At 41.5% G+C, this 16058-nt stretch overlaps 1 protein-coding gene across 1 annotated transcript; it reads left to right on the forward strand.

Annotated features, from left to right (window-relative positions):
* Positions 1–1103: 1103 nt before the first annotated feature.
* LOC118344020 lies at positions 1104–2108 on the forward strand. The gene has a single exon (XM_035683756.1). It carries the CDS (start codon positions 1104–1106, stop codon positions 2106–2108), a length of 1005 nt encoding a protein of 334 aa, XP_035539649.1.
* The last annotated feature ends 13950 nt before the right edge of the window (positions 2109–16058 follow it).

Genomic DNA, 16058 nt, shown 5'->3' on the forward strand with positions numbered 1-16058 from the left:
ACCCAATTCACCGCTTCTTAAGTTAGTCATCTGGACAACAAAAAGGTTAGTTACACTTTTGCCCACTTATTTTTATAAAACTTGTATATTCTAATATCCTTGCAATAATAATATACGAGGACAGTCAAAATCCTAATCATAACCTGAACGATGTTCCTTGAAACTGCGTCTCTGCCCTTTGGAGGAATGGAAGAGGCTGCTTACGTTGGTTTTGGTTTCCCTCAAGTTTTATTTAATGATTTATTAAACATACGTACGTAGGATCATGAACCAAAACTGGAAGCAACGAACTTGACAATCTTTTTTTTGTTAAACCGGTCCCGATCAACCCAGTCGTGGGCTGACGTTAATGGGGGAGTCGGTCGATTAATGTGTCCTTTTATGTAACCAAAGGGTCCAGCCGGATAAACCTGGAGAACTCCAGAATACAGACAACTGCAGTCTGCAACCCCGGCTTGTTGCCCAAGTCAAAGATGCTAAAGCTGAAGGAAGAGTCGAAAAGGATTACCGGCCACACATTGCACTAATTTGGTTGTGCAAAGGAGTTCCGGCAGGGACAGGGATCAGGTATTGTACCTATTAATATTTCTAATACAAGTCGACGTGATGCATTCGGCAAAAAGTAAACGAGTCTGAACATTTTTGGGTAATATTGAATAGATCTGATCATACACGGTCGCAACTTCAACACCAGCCTAAATGGCACGACAAACCCATTATAATTACGAGCCTATAACTTGCGCAATACGCACATCGTTATTTATGCTGAATTTTATAAATGTAAATAGTTTATTATACACAATCACTACCACAAAATGATATAAAATGGAGCATGCATATATAAACCAATAAATATTTCATGGTCAATTTACAATATTAAAAATATAATTCATATATATAAATGATTGTTCAATTTCTTATTGAAAAAGAAAAAAGAGAAAATATTGTTTAAATAAAAAAAAATGTAAAATAGATACAAGTAGTATGAGACCTGATTGAGAACTAAATAGGATATCCTGCACAGAAAATATCAAAATTTGCAAGAAATATGCTGCAATGGCCAATTGAGAAAATAAAGGCAAGTGCGAAATATTGTGCCCAACATGTTTGTTATATCGTTCGAGAACCAGAAGGACAGAGAGAGAGTCCTGGAGGGGAAGCCGTGGCTGTTCGATAACCAACTGTTTGTTTTGAAGTTGTTTGATGGCTTAACCCCCCCGCGGAAAATGAACTTTGATTTCGAGGAGTTCTGGGTACACCTAAACAATCTACCTTTAGCATGTATGTCAAGAGAAGTGGGAATGCAGATTGGAGCTACGGTTGGAAATGTAAAAGGCGTGGATATAAGGGAGGATGGAATAGGATGGGGAAGCTATCTAAGGGTTAAGATAGAAATAGACCTGAGAAAGAAAATCTCAAGGGGTCGAATAGCTAATGTAATGGGCAACAAATTGTGGATTCCGTTGAGCTATGAGAAGCTCCCTAAAGTGTGCTTTAAATGCGGCAAGATCTTTCATGGGGGTGAGGGTTGTCTTGAGACGGAAGGTAATAATGATAAACTTCAATATGGGGTATGGCTTAGAGCTAGCTATTTGGGAAGGGGAAAGTCTTCAGAGTCTTCGAGCAATAAGATTAGCGGGAATATGAGTGAGAGCGAGGGTGAGTTTAATCATACCATTGGGTCTTTGGGAGAAAAGGAGTTGGGAGACGGGGGGAATGAGTCTCAGGCAGTGAAGGGAAAGGGTGCACAGCAAGTGTTTGATAAAAACTCTGGGACAGGGGAGAGGACTGAAGGGGCAGGCAGAAGTGGGAAGACGGTGGAGGATTGTGGGGTAGTAACTAGATTACAGCAACTTGAACATGATAAGGAAATGTCTGAAAACTATGGGGGAGAGGACAGAAGAAGGTGGAAAAGAAGGGCTAGAGGGGCAGTTACAAAGGATACACGAGATTCTTTTTTGGGGGGAAAACGCAAGCTGAGAAGTGAAAAACCTGGAGACAACAGTAAGGGAGCAACGAAAAAAGGGAAAGCATGTATGGAGGAGGGAGTTTCAAAACATGATGTGATGTTGGTGGAGGCTGCTAGTCAGCTCCACCAACAACAATGAAAATACTTAGCTGGAACTGCCGGGGGCTTGGGAACCCCCGAACAGTTCAGAACCTTCTCCTGCTGGTGAAGGATAAGTCACCCAATGTAGTCTTCTTGATGGAGACAAAACTAGTAGCTAGTAAGGTTGAGGGAGTTAAAAGGAGACTGGGATGGGAGGGATGTTTAGTTGTGGACCCGATGGGGAGAAAAGGGGGGCTGGCATTGCTGTGGTGCAAGGAAAAAGAGGTGGAAATTCTTAGCTATTCTCAACACCATATTAATGCAATGGTTAGGAGTGAAGAGAAGAAAATGTCGTGGCTGCTCTCAGGCTTCTATGGGCATCCAATGGTGAGTAAAAGAAAAAACACTTGGGATCTATTATCCTTATTAAATTCTGATTGTGAAATACCTTGGTGTGTAATAGGAGATTTCAATGAGATCTTGTGTCAATCTGAAAAAATGGAGGGCAGACCTAGGGCAGAGACTCAGATGGTTGATTTTAGGAAAGCTTTGGATGATAATAGACTATTTGACTTAGGATGGAAGGGAAACAAATATACGTGGAGCAACAAGCACATGGACAGCACCTTTACTAAGGAGAGACTCGACAGGGCTGTAGCTAATCCAAAATGGTCTGAAACTTTTAGTGATAGAGTGGTGGAGACTCTGAATGTAGTCCAATCAGATCATATGGCCTTAATGCTTGACTTGAGACAACAATTCTTAGTGAATAGAAAGAGAAGAAGGGTGTTTAGATTTGAAGCAAAATGGATAAGGGATGAGGAGGGGGTTGGGGTGGTAGAAAGGGCGTGGAGGAGGGCTGATGCAGATCCAAACCCAATTAGGAATATCCAAAGAAAGCTGAATAGATGCAAAGGAGTTTTAATTAGGTGGGGTAATTCAAAAGATAAAGAGGTGATAAATTTGTTGAAGCAAAAAACTGAATGGCTGAAAAGGGAACAAGAAAGTGAAGGGCCTCATAATGCTGAACTAATAAGAAAACTTCAAGAAGAGATGGGGGCTTTGTTGGGGCAGGAAGATCTCAAATGGCGGCAGAGAGCCAAGAAAGCATGGTATCAGCTGGGTGACAAAAATACAAAATATTTCCACTCTTGTGCTACTCAAAGAAGAAAAAAGAATCAGATAAATGAGGTTAAAAATGCTGAAGGGAGGATGGTGACAGATAAAGAAGGGATCGAAGAGGTTTTTTATGAATATTTCAAGTCAATATTCTGCACCACACAGCCATCTACAGAGGCAATTGAGGAATGTCTGAAGGAGATAGAACCGAGAGTGACTGAGGTGATGAATACAGAGCTACAGAAGAAGTTTACTAAGATTGAGGTAGAGGAAGCACTAAAACATCTGGGATCTTTGAAATCCCCTGGTCCTGATGGTTTTATTTGCAGAATTACACGTCTACAAGTACAAACACAGTTTTATTTGCAACCAAATGGACCTTTTGAAATAAATAAGTAAATAAAATTTTTATAGAAAAAGAAAAGGAAAATACTATTTTTACTACTAGTTTCTACCGTTAATTTTTATCGCTGTGAGTTTTTTATTTTTTATTTTTATTATTTATTATTTAATAATTAAATAAGTATTTTTAATAATATTATATTTTTTTATTTTTTAAATATATTTAAATGTATTAAAGAATATATATATAAAATATATATAAAAAAAAAATAGTACTAACGGAAGCCCTAGTGGGGCTCTAAGCGATGGGAGTACCGCTGCTCAAAAGAAAAACATACAAGATCAAGAGCGTTGGGTTCTGAGCCATAGTCAACGGTGAAGAGATATAAATATGGCTTTAAAGTCTAGAGTCTCAATTTGATCGAGGGAGGATTCGAAGAAGGAGTCGAGTCATATGATCTCGGGTCGGGTTAGTGAAATCAAAACCCATTTTTCCACTGTACAATTGAAAAAATGGCTTTGAAGTCTAGAGTCTCAATTTGAGAAGCTTCAAGAGGGCGTGGACAACCGATTGACTTCAGAGCTTCCTCAATGCGATTTTCAATCTCACTGCACCGCAGAATTCAAATGTCAACATCAACCATCAAAGAGAGATTTTACTTTTCTATTCAATTATAAAAATTATTCATGGCATTGATTGCAATCATATCATGGCGTGTAAAGATGATTCGGAGAGGGTTACGTGCACTTCCTCCAAGTGTGTTTGGGTTTCGTCGTTAAATGCAACGATGCACCAGACGATGCCTAAACAGAGCTTTTCAGAGGCAGATATATCGATTTTTACTACGTCGGCTTAACCGACTGAGAGGAGAAGATCATAAATCCTCGCAAGAGAAATTGGTGATCTGGACACGGACAGGAAGTTAGACTCAACCATGTAGGTTTGACTCACTCGATAGAGGGAGTTTCGAATCCTTATCCTTTTTATATCCAACCCCCCATTCGGACTGTGCTTTGTAATTGTGGAATGTAGATAGTGGAAGTTGGGCTCTATTTAACTTCAGAGCATTTTTTCCGTTGGGTTCTGATTTTACTAACCCGATGCGAGATCATATGACTTGGCGCCTTCTTTGAATCCACCTTCGAATCCAAGATTATATTACAGTTCCTCTTTTGGTCGGTGGCTCCTATTTAGCGATCTTATCAGATACCAATAGCAAGCTGCCACGTAAGCCTTCCTCCATTCCCACTTTGGGGACACATAGCAAGGGATCATGTTCAGTTCCTCCTTCCCGCTCGACTCTCTCTCTCATGCAAGTCGATCTCTCATGGGAAATGCTTCCCAAAAATGCTCTCTCTCTCTCGATCTCTTACCGAATTGAAATCTCCCTAATCTCTCTATCTTCTTCGATCTCTTACCGAACTGAAAATGCTCAAAGCTCTCTCTCTCTCCTTCGATATCTTAACAATCTAAAATCTCCCTAATCTCTTTCTCTCCCTTTCGATCTATTACTGAACTAAAAATGCTCGAAGCTCTCTCTCTCTCTCCTTTGATCTCTTACTGAACTGAAATCACTCGAAGCTCTCTCTCACTCCTTCGATCTATCACGGGATCCAGAAATCGCTCGACTCTCTCGATTTCTCAGTTAGCTGCCCACCTTCTTCATAACCAACATAACCAGGTGGAGCCCCAACAAATCGTGAAACTGCATGCTACTCCATCTACTCACTCATATCGATTATGACAAGAGCATTTTTTGTGTTAAAGAGATAATCGGCTAAGCTTTTGCAAGCTCTGTTTTACCCACACCAGTAGGGCCCATGAACATGAAACTTGCAATGGGTCTATTTGGGCAGGACAGTCCTGCCCTCGAGCAGCTGATTGCATTTGCAACTGCTTTAACTGCCATTTCTTGACCAACCACCCTCTTGTGAAGAACCTCTTCCAGCTTGACTAGCTTGTCTCTCTCTGATTGTTGAAGATTTCATACTGGTATACCAGTCCATTCGCCAACAATGTCAGCAATATCATGATCAGTGACCTCTTCTTGAAGTAAAGAATCTCCAGACTTCCGAAATTCAGCAGGGTTCTTCTCCACCTCTTCTAATTGGCATTGAAGGTTTTTTACAGTTCCAGACTTGAGTTAAGCTACACGATTCAGGTCATATTCGCGCTAAGCAGATTCCACCTCTTGGTTAACTCTATCACTCTGCAGGCATTTAAAAAGAGAATTTAAACGGGGGGATATGAAGGTGTTATCGTCAAAGAATTTTGTACCAAGTGCTTAAGTACCTCCTCTTTAATTGATCTTATTCGTGTCATGAGAACTTTTTCGGGTTCCCATAGTTCAGTTAATTCTTTCTATTTTTGTTTAACCAAAGCCGAATCATTTTTTAGCTTGCATAACCTTTCTTTAGATACGTTATCAGTGTCATTTTTCAATGAGAGGAGGCTCGAGAGATAGAGAGAGTGAGAGGGCCTATTCTCCGTTTACGCGATCTCAATTTCACCCATGAGCTCTCCCACGTTGCAAGCTGGCATTGGTCTCCGATTTACACCAGTTATAAGAGGCTGCAACTGTAATACTCGAATCCTACAACGTAGGTCCTTACGTCATGAGAAATGCCTCCCAAAAATGCTCGAAGCTTTCTCTCTCTCTCTCCTTCAATCTCTTACCAAATTGAAATGTCCCTAATCTCTGTCTCTCTCTCCTTTGATCTCTTACCGAGCTCAAAATGCACGAAGCTCTCTCTCTCTCTCTCTCTCCTTTGATCTCTTACTGAATTGAAATCTCCTTAATCTCTCTCTCTCCCCTTTGATCTCTTACCGAACTGAAAATTCTAGAAGCTCTCTCTTTCTCCTTCAATCTCTTATCAAACTGAAATCTCCCTAATCTCTCTCTCTCTCTCTCTCTCTCTCTCTCTTCTGAGATCTCTTACCGAACTAAAACCACTCAAAGCTCTGTCTCTCTCCTTCAATCTATCACGAGATCCTAAAATGGCTCCAAGCTGTCTCTCTCTCTCTCTCCTTCGATCTCTCACGGGATCCAGAAATTGCTCGACTCTCTCAATCTCTCAGCTACCTGCCCACCTTCTTCATAACCAACATAACCAGGTGGAGCCCCAACAAGTCGTGAAACTGCATGCATCACCATGTACTCACTCATACTCATTCTGACAAGAGCATTTTCTGTGTTAAAGAGATAACCGACTAAGGCTTTTGCAAGCTCTGTTTTCCCCACACCTGTAGGGCCCATGAACATGAAACCTGCTATGGGTTTATGGGTCTATTTGGGTCAGACAATCCTGCCCACGAGCGGCGGATTGCATCTGCAATTGCTTTAACTGCCATGTCTTGACCAACTACCCTCTTGTGAAGAACCTCTTCCAGCTTGACTAGCTTGTCTCTCTCTGATTGTTGAAGATTTGACATTGCTATACTGGTCCAATTGCCAAGAATCTCAACAATATCACGATCAGTGACCTTTTCTCGGAGCAAAGAATGTCCAGACTTTAGTAATTAAGCAAGGCTCTTCTCTGCCTCTTCTAATTGGCGCTGAAGGGTCATTAGAGTTCCATACTTGAGTTTAGCTGCATGATTCTGGTCATATTTGTAGTCAGCAGATTCCACCTCTTGGTTAACTCTATCAATCTGTAGGCATTTTAAAAGAGGATTTAAACGGAGGGATATGAAGGTGTTATTGTCAAAGAATTCTATACCAAGTTCATAAGTACCTCTTCTTTAATTGATCTTATTCATGTCATGAGAACCTTTTAATGTTCCCACGGTTCAGTTAATTCTTTCTGTTTTTGTTTAAGCAAAGCCAAATCATTTTCTAGCTTGCTTAACCTTTCCTTAGATGCTTTATTGGTGTCATTTTTCAACGAGAGCTTTTCCACCTCCAACTTGACAACAGCTCTGTCTATCTCATCCTGTTCTGTTGGCTTAGAAGTGATTTCCATTTCCAGCTTTGCAGTAGCCTCGTCAACAAGATCAATGGTTGAAAGAAAAAATCCAAACTACGATGTTCAACACGAATAGTGGCCATGCCCAGAGAGAGAGTGAGGGATCGAGAGATAGAAAGAGAGAGTGAGAGAGGAGAGAGAGGAGGCTCGAGAGACAGAGAGAGTGAAAGAGCTTATTCTCTTACAGAATTGAAATCTCTCTAATCTCTCTCTCTCCCCTTCAATCTATTACCGAGCTGAAAACACTCAAAGTTATCTCTCTCTCCATCGAACTCTTACCGAATTGAAATCTCCTTAATCTCTCTCTCTCCCCTTCGATTTCTTACCGAACTAAAAATGCTCGAAGCTCTCTCTTTCTCCTTCGATCTCTTACCAAACTAAAATCACTCGAAGTTCTCTCTCTCTTTCTCTCTCCTTCGGTCTCTCACGGGATCCAGAAATCGCTCGACTCTCTCGATATCTCAGTTAGCTGCCCACCTTCTTCATAACCAACAAAACTAGGTGGAGCCCCAACGAATCGTGAAACTGCATGCTACTCCATGTACTCACTCATATCGATTATCACAAGAACATTTTTTGTGTTAAAGAGATAATCGAGTAAGACTTTTGCAAGCTCTGCTTTCCCCACACCTGTAGAGCCCATGAACATGAAACTTGCTATGGGTCTATTTGGGTTGGACAGTCTGGCCCTCGAGCGGCGGATTGCATCTGCAACTGCTTTAACGGCCATGTCTTGAACAACCACCCTCTTGTGAAGAACCTCTTCCAGCTTGACTAGTTGTCTCTCTCTGATTGTTCAAGATTTGATACTGGTATACCGGTCCATCTGCTAATAATCTCAGCAATATCAAGATCAGTGACCTCTTCTCGGAGTAAAGAAGGTCCAGACTTTCGAAACTCAGCAGGGTTGTTCTCTGCCTCTTCTAATTGGCGTTGAAGGGTTTTTACAATTCTAGACTTGAGTTCAGCTGCACAATTCAGGTCATATTCACGCTCAGCAGATTCCACCTCTTGGTTAACTCTATCAATCCGCAGGCAATTTAAAAGAGACTGCTACTGTAATACTCGAATCCTACTACGTAGGTCCTTACGTCATGGAAAATGCCTCCCAAAAATGCTCGTAGCTTTCTCTCTCTTTCCTTCGATCTCTTACCGAATTGAAATGTCCCTAATCTCTGTCTCTCTCTCCTTCGATCTCTTACCTATTTGAAAACGCTTCAAGCTTTCTCTCCTTCGATCTCTTACTGAGTTGAAATTTCCTTAATCTCTCTCTCTCTCCCATTCGATCTCTTACCGAACTGAAAATGCTCGAAGCTCTCTCTCTCTCTCTCTCCTTCGATCTCTTACCGAACTGAAATCTCCCTAGTCTCTCTCTCTCTCTCTCTCTCTCTCTCTCTCTCTCTCTCTCTCCCACTTCAATCTCTCCTTGGGATTTTGTCCTTCAATCTCTCGATCTCAGTTAAGCACCCACCTTCTTGTAACAAACCTGGCTTAGGAGGCCCCAGCAAGTAGTGGCGCATGCTTCTCCATGTGCTCACCCATGTCGATTTTTGACAAGAAGCGTTTTTACTGTGTTAAGCGGAATGTCAGTGGGCTTTTTTTTACCAAGCTCTAGCCCCACCGCCACACAACAAGGCCACAAAACATAAGAAAACTTGCTATGGGTCTATAGGTCTATTTGGGTCGGATAGTCCTGCCCTCGAGTGGCGGATTGCATCTTCAATTGCTTGAACTACCATGTCTTTACCAACCACCCTGTTGTGAAGAACCTCTTCCAGCTTGACTAGCTTGTCTCTCTCTAATTGTTGAAGATTTGACATTGCTATACTGGTCCAATTGCCAAGAATCTCAACAATATCACGATCAGTGACCTTTTCTCGGAGCAAAGAATGTCCAGACTTTAGTAATTAAGCAAGGCTCTTCTCTGCCTCTTCTAATTGGCGTTGAAGGGTCATTAGAGTTCCATACTTGAGTTTAGCTGCATGATTCTGGTCATATTTGTAGTCAGCAGATTCCACCTCTTGGTTAACTCTATCAATCGGTAGGCGTTTTAAAAGTGGATTTAAACGGGGGGATATGAAGGTGTTATCGTCAAAGAATTCTGTACCTAGTTCATAAATTCCTCTTCTTTAATTTATCTTATTCAAGTCATGAGAACCTTTTAATGTTCCCATTGTTCAGTTAATTATTTCTGTTTTTGCATTAGCAAAGCCAAATCATTTTCTAGCTTGCTTAACCTTTCTTTAGATGCTTTATTGGTGTCATTTTGCAACGAGAGCTTCTCCATCTCCAACTTAATAACAGCTTTGTCTATCTCATCCTGCTCTGTTGGCTTAGAAGTGATTTCCATTTCAAGCTTTGCAACAGCCTCGTCAACAAGATCAATGGCTGAAAGAAAAAATCAAAACTAAGATGTTCAACACAAGTAGTGGCCATGGCCAGAGAGAGTGAGGGATCAAGAGACAGACAGAGAGAGTGAGAGAGGAGAGAAAGGAAGCTCGAGAGACAGAGAGTGAAAGAGCTTATTCTCTGTTTAAGCGATCTCACTTTCACCCATGATCTCTCCCATGTGGCAAGCTGGCATTGCTCTCGATTTAAACCAGTTATAGGAGGCTACCACGTAGGCCTTCCTCCATTCCCACTTTGGGGACACAAAGATGGGGATCTTGTTCAGTTCCTCCTTCCCGCTCGACTCTCTCTCATGGGAAATGCCTCCCAAAATTGCTCAAAGCTCTCTCTCTCTCTCTCTCCTTCGATCTCTTACCGAATTGAAATCTCCCTAATCTCTTTCTCTCTCCCCCTTCGATCTCTTACCGAGCAGAAAACACTCAAAGCTATCTCTCTCTCCATCGATCTCTTACCGAATTGAAATCTCCTTAATCTCTCTCTCTCCCCTTCGATCTCTTACCAAACTGAAAATGCTCGAAGCTCTCTCTTTATCCCTCGATCTCTTACCAAATTTAAATGTCCCTAATCTATTTCTCTCTCTCCTTCGATCGCTTACTGAGCTTAAAACGCTCTCTCTCTCTCTCTCTCTCTCTCTCTCTCTCTCTCTCTCTCTCTCTCTCTCTCTCTCTCTCTCTCTCTCCTTCGATCTCTCACGGGATCCAGAAATCGCTCGACTCTCTCGATCTCTCAGTTAGCTGCCCACCTTCTTCATAACCAACATAAGCAGGTGGAGCCCCAACAAGTCGTGAAACTGCATGCTTCTCCATCTGCTCACTAATATCGATTTTGACAAGAGCATTTTCGGTGTTACAGAGATAACCGACTAAGGCTATTGCAAGCTCTGTTTTCCCAACATCTGTAGGGCTATGAAAATGAAACTTGCTATGGGTCTACGGGTCTATTTGGGTTGGATAGTCTTGCCCTCGAGCGGCGGATTGCATTTGCAACTACTTTAACTGCCATGTCTTGACGAACCACCCTCTTGTGAAGAACCTCTTCTAGCCTGACTAGCTTGTCTCTGTCTGATTGTTGAAGATTTGACATTGCTATACCGATCCATTTGCTAACAATCTCAGCAATATCAAGATCAGTGACCTCTTCTTGAAAATGTCCAGACTTCCATAATTCAACAACCTTCTTCTTTGCCTCTTCTAATTGGCGTTGAAGGGTCATTAGAGTTCCATACTTGAATTCAGCTCCACTATTCCGGTCATATTCGCACTCAGCAGATTACACCTCTTGGTTAACTCTATCAATCTGCAGGCATTTTAAAAGAGGATTTAAACGGGGGGATATGAAGGTGTTATCGTCAAAGAATTCTGACCCAAGTTCATAAGTACCTCTTCTTTAATTGATCTTACTCATGTCATGAGAACCTTTTAATGATCCCACAGTTCAATTAATTCTTTTTGTTTTTGTTTAAGCAAAACCAAATCATTTTCTAGCTTGCTTAACCTTTCTTTAGATGCCTTATCGATATCATTTCTCAACGAGAGCTTCTCCATCTCCAACTTGATAACAGCTTTGTCTATCTCATCCTGCTTTGTAGGCTTAGAAGTGATTTCCATTTCCAGCTTTGCAGCAGCCTCGTCAACAAGATTAATGGCTGAAAGAAAAAATCAAAACTAAAATGTTCAACACGAATAGTGGCCATGGCCAGAGAGAGAGTGAGGGATCGAGAGACAGACAGAGAGAGTGAGAAAGGAGAGACAGGAGGCTCGAGAGGTAGAGGGAGTGAAAGAGCTTATTCTTTGTTTATGCAATCTCAATTTCATCCATGATCACTCCCATGTGGCAAGCTGGCATTGGTCTCATATTTAAGCCGGTTATAGGTGGCTGCCACTTAGGCCTTTCTCCATTCCCACTTTGGGGACGCATAGATGGGGATCTTGTTCAGTTCCTCCTTCCTACTCGACTCTCTCTCTCTCTCATGGGAAATGCCTCCCAAAAATGCTTGAAGCTCTCTCTCTCTCTCTCCTTCGATATCTTACCGAATTGAAATCTCCCTAATCTCTATCTCTCTCTCCCCTTCGATCTCTTACCGAGCTATCTCTTACTGAATTGAAATCTCCTTAATCTCTCTCTCTCCCCTTCGATCTCTTACCGAACTGAAAATGCTCGAAGCTCTCTCTTTCTCCTTCGGTCACTTACCGAACTGAAATCACTCGAAGCTCTGTGTCTCTCCTTCAATCTATCACGAGATCCCAAAATCACTCGAAGCTACCTCTCTCTCTCCCTTTCGATCTCTCATGGGATCCAGAAATCGCACGACTATCTCCATCTCTCAGTTAGCTCCCCACCTTCTTCATAACCAACATAACCAACATAACCAGGTGGAGCCCCAACGAGTGGTGAAACTGCATGCTTCTCCATATACTCACACATATCGATTTTGACAAGAGCATTTTCTATGTTAAAGAGATCACCGACTAAGGCTTTTGCAAGCTCTGTTTTCCCCACACCTGTAGGGCCCATGAACATGAAACTTGCTATGGGTCTATGGGTCTATTTGGGTCAGATAGTCTTGCCCTCGAGAGGCGAATTGCATCTGTAACTGTTTTAACTGCCATGTCTTAACCAACCACCCCCTTGTGAAGAACCTCTTCCAGCATGACTAGCTTGTCTCTCTCTGATTGTTGAAGATTTGACATTTCTATACCGGTCCATTCGCTAACAATCTTAGCAATATCAAGATCAGTGACCTCTTCTCGAAGCAAAGAATGTCCAGACTTCCGTATTTCAACAAGGTTCTTCTCTGCCTCTTTTAATTGGCGTTGAAGGGTCATTAGAGTTCCATACTTGAGTTCAGCTGCACAATTCAAGTCATATTTGCACTCAGCAGATTCCACCTCATGGTTAACTCTTTCAATCTGCAGGCATTTTAAAAGAGGATTTAAACGGGGGGATATGAAGGTGTTATCGTCAAAGAATTTTGTACCAAGTTCGTAAGTACCTCTTCTTTAATTGATCTTATTCATGTCATGAGAACCTTTTAATGTTCCCACAGTTCCGTTAATTATTTCTGTTTTTGTTTAAGTAAAGCCAAATCATTTTATACTTTGCTTAACCTTTCTTTAGATGCTTTATCGGTGTCATTTTTCAACTAGAGATTCTCCATCTCCAACTTGATAACAACTCTGTCTATCTCATCCACCTCTCTAGGCTTAGAAGTGATTTCCATTTCCAGCTTTGCAGCAGCCTCGTCAACAAGATCAATGGCTGAAAGAAAAAATCAAAACTAAGATGTTCAACACGAGTAGTGGCCATGGTCAGAGAGAGAGTGAGGGATCGAGGGACGGACAGAGAGAGTGAGAGAGCTTATTCTCTGTTTACGCAGTCTCAATTTCACCCATGATCTCTCCCATGTGGCAAACTGGCATTGCTCTTGATTTAAACTAGTTATAGGAGGCTGCCACGTAGGCCTTCCTCCATTCCCACTTTTGGGATGCAAAGATGGGGATCTTGTTCAGTTCCTCCTTCCCGCTCGACTCTCTCTCTCGTGGGAAATGCCTCCCAAAATTGCTCAAAGCTCTCTCTCTCTCTCTCCTTCGATCTCTTACCGAATTGAAATCTCCCTAATCTCTCTCTCTCTCCCCCTTCGATGTCTTACCAAGTAGAAAACACTCAAAGCTATCTCTCTCTCCATTGATCTCTTACCGAATTGAAATCTCCTTAATCTCTCTCTCTCCCCTTCGATCTCTTATCGAACTGAAAATGCTTGAAGCTCTCTCTTTATCCCTCGATCTCTTACCAAATTGAAATGTCCCTAATCTATGTCTCTCTCTCTCTCCTTCGATCGCTTACCGAGCTGAAAACTCTCTCTCTCTCTCTCTCTCTCTCTCTCTCTCTCTCTCTCTCTCTCTCTCTCTCTCCCCTTCGATCTCTCACGGGATCCAGAAATCGCTCGACTCTCTCGATCTCTCAGTTAGATGCCCACCTTCTTCATAACCAACATGACCTGGTGAAGCCCCAACGAGTCGTGAAACTGCATGCTTCTCCATGTACTCACTCATATCGATTTTGACAGGAGCATTTTCTATGTTAAAGAGATAAACAACTAAGGCTTGTGCAAGCTCTATGTTTCCCACACCTGTTGGGCACATGAACATGAAACTTGCTATGGTGTATGGGTCTATTTGGGTCGGACAGTCCTACCCTCGAGCGGCGGATTGCATCTGCAACTACTTTAACTGCCATGTCTTGACCAACCACCCTCTTCTAAAGAACCTCTTCCTAGCTTGACTAGCTTCTCTCTCTCTGATTGTTGAAGATTTGACATTGGTATACCGGTTCATTTGCTAACAATCTCAGCAATATCAAGATCAGTGACCTCTTCTCGAAGCAAAGAATGTCCAGACTTCTGAAATTCAACAAGGTTCTTCTCTGCCTCTTCTCATTGGTGTTGAAAGGTCATTAGAGTTCCATACTTGAGTTCAGCTGCACGATTCAAGTCATATTCGCACTCAGCAGATTCCACCTGTTGGTTAACTCTATCAATCTGCAGGCATTTTAAAAGAGAATTTTTTTTTTTTTTTTATAACAAGACTAACTTTATTCATCTGAAAAAAACTAAAAGGCATCATGCTCAATGATATGTGAAACCACTTCGGGAATGAGTTCCACCACACCATTAAGTCATGAAGATGCCATGAATATTTAGCCAAACAGTCGGCTGCAGCATTAGCCATACGACCTCTATGTTGTATTACAACTTTAGGAAACCTTAGTAACAAATTTCTAATCTCAAGAACTAGACTTCCCCAAATAGACATAGACTCCTTCCCTTTTGTAAGCTCTTGCACAACCAAAAGAGCACCATTTTTCACTTGAAGGCCATGAATTCCCAAAGGCAAACATAATTGTAGGCCCCTTAGTACTGCCAGCAATTCCACTTCCATAGGATCAATAATCTCATGCTTGGGTTTACTGGCCGTAAAAAGCACCTTCCTAGTTTCATCTCGTAGTATCATCCCCACACCAGATCTACCTTGATCATGAAACAGAGCCCCATCAACATTTAGCTTTAGACTACCAACAGGTGGGTGGAGCTAGCCATAATGAGGTTTAGAACCCATCTGTTGTTCTGCTACTGCACACTCATATTCCTTTACAACTAAGAGAGCATGATCTATTGCTTGTTCTGGACCTATCCGCTTATTTTCAAAAATTAATTGGTTTCTGCTATACCAAATACCCCAAGCACATAAGAATAGCTTTTCCAATTCCCTAGCTTTGTTCCTTCGAACTACTCTCTCCACAATATGTATAAAATTTGTTTGAACAACATTTTCTTTTAAGAAAGTTAGTTGAGAAAGTAGAACATCTTGAAGTCTAGAACAATACAGTATGGCTTGATTTATATCCTTTTCCTCCATGTAACACCATCTACACCTTGCATCTGTCAACACTTTCTTTACTTGTAAGTTTTTTAAAGTTGTCAAACCATTATGAAAAACTCTCCATGCAAAAATTTTGACTTTATTTGGTACTTGCAATGACCAGATTCTTCTCCACATCTTCCTTTGCTCCTATCCATATGATAGCTCCCCTAACTGCCTCTCTTCTTGAGATGCTAAAAGCAACTTGTATGCACTTCGAACACTAAACAACCCATTCTTCTTAGTCTCCCATATTATAGTATCAGGTCTATTATTAGCAGGAAGTGGTAACTTGAAGACCTCATATGCTTCTTTTGGGGGTAAAAATCTAGTAATCTTTTCCATATCCCATCTCCTAGGGTTATCATCAATAAGCTCAGAAACTGTCCAATCCATTTGTGCTTATGAGATAGATTCTGGGATTGGGATAAGTTTGTGATGAGGCAGCTAGTAATCTGTCCAAATGTTGATGGCCTTACCATCACCTACCCTCCATCTACATCCTTGTAAAAGTATGCTTTTTGCCTCCCATATACCCCTCCATACATAGGAAGGTGTTGCACCTATCTTAGCATCTTTAAAACTTGTTGTTGTAAAATACTTGGCTTTAAAGATGTTATGCAGCAATGAGTTTTTGTCCTTTAAAATCCTCCATCCCTGTTTGGCTAGAAGAGCCATGTTGAAATTGTGTAAGTCTTTAAAACCCATACCACCATGGCCTTTTGACTTGCATTGTTCTCTCCAACTTACCCATC

Source organism: Juglans regia, chromosome 12 (assembly GCF_001411555.2).
Source record: "Juglans regia cultivar Chandler chromosome 12, Walnut 2.0, whole genome shotgun sequence".
Taxonomy (NCBI): Eukaryota; Viridiplantae; Streptophyta; class Magnoliopsida; order Fagales; family Juglandaceae; genus Juglans; species Juglans regia.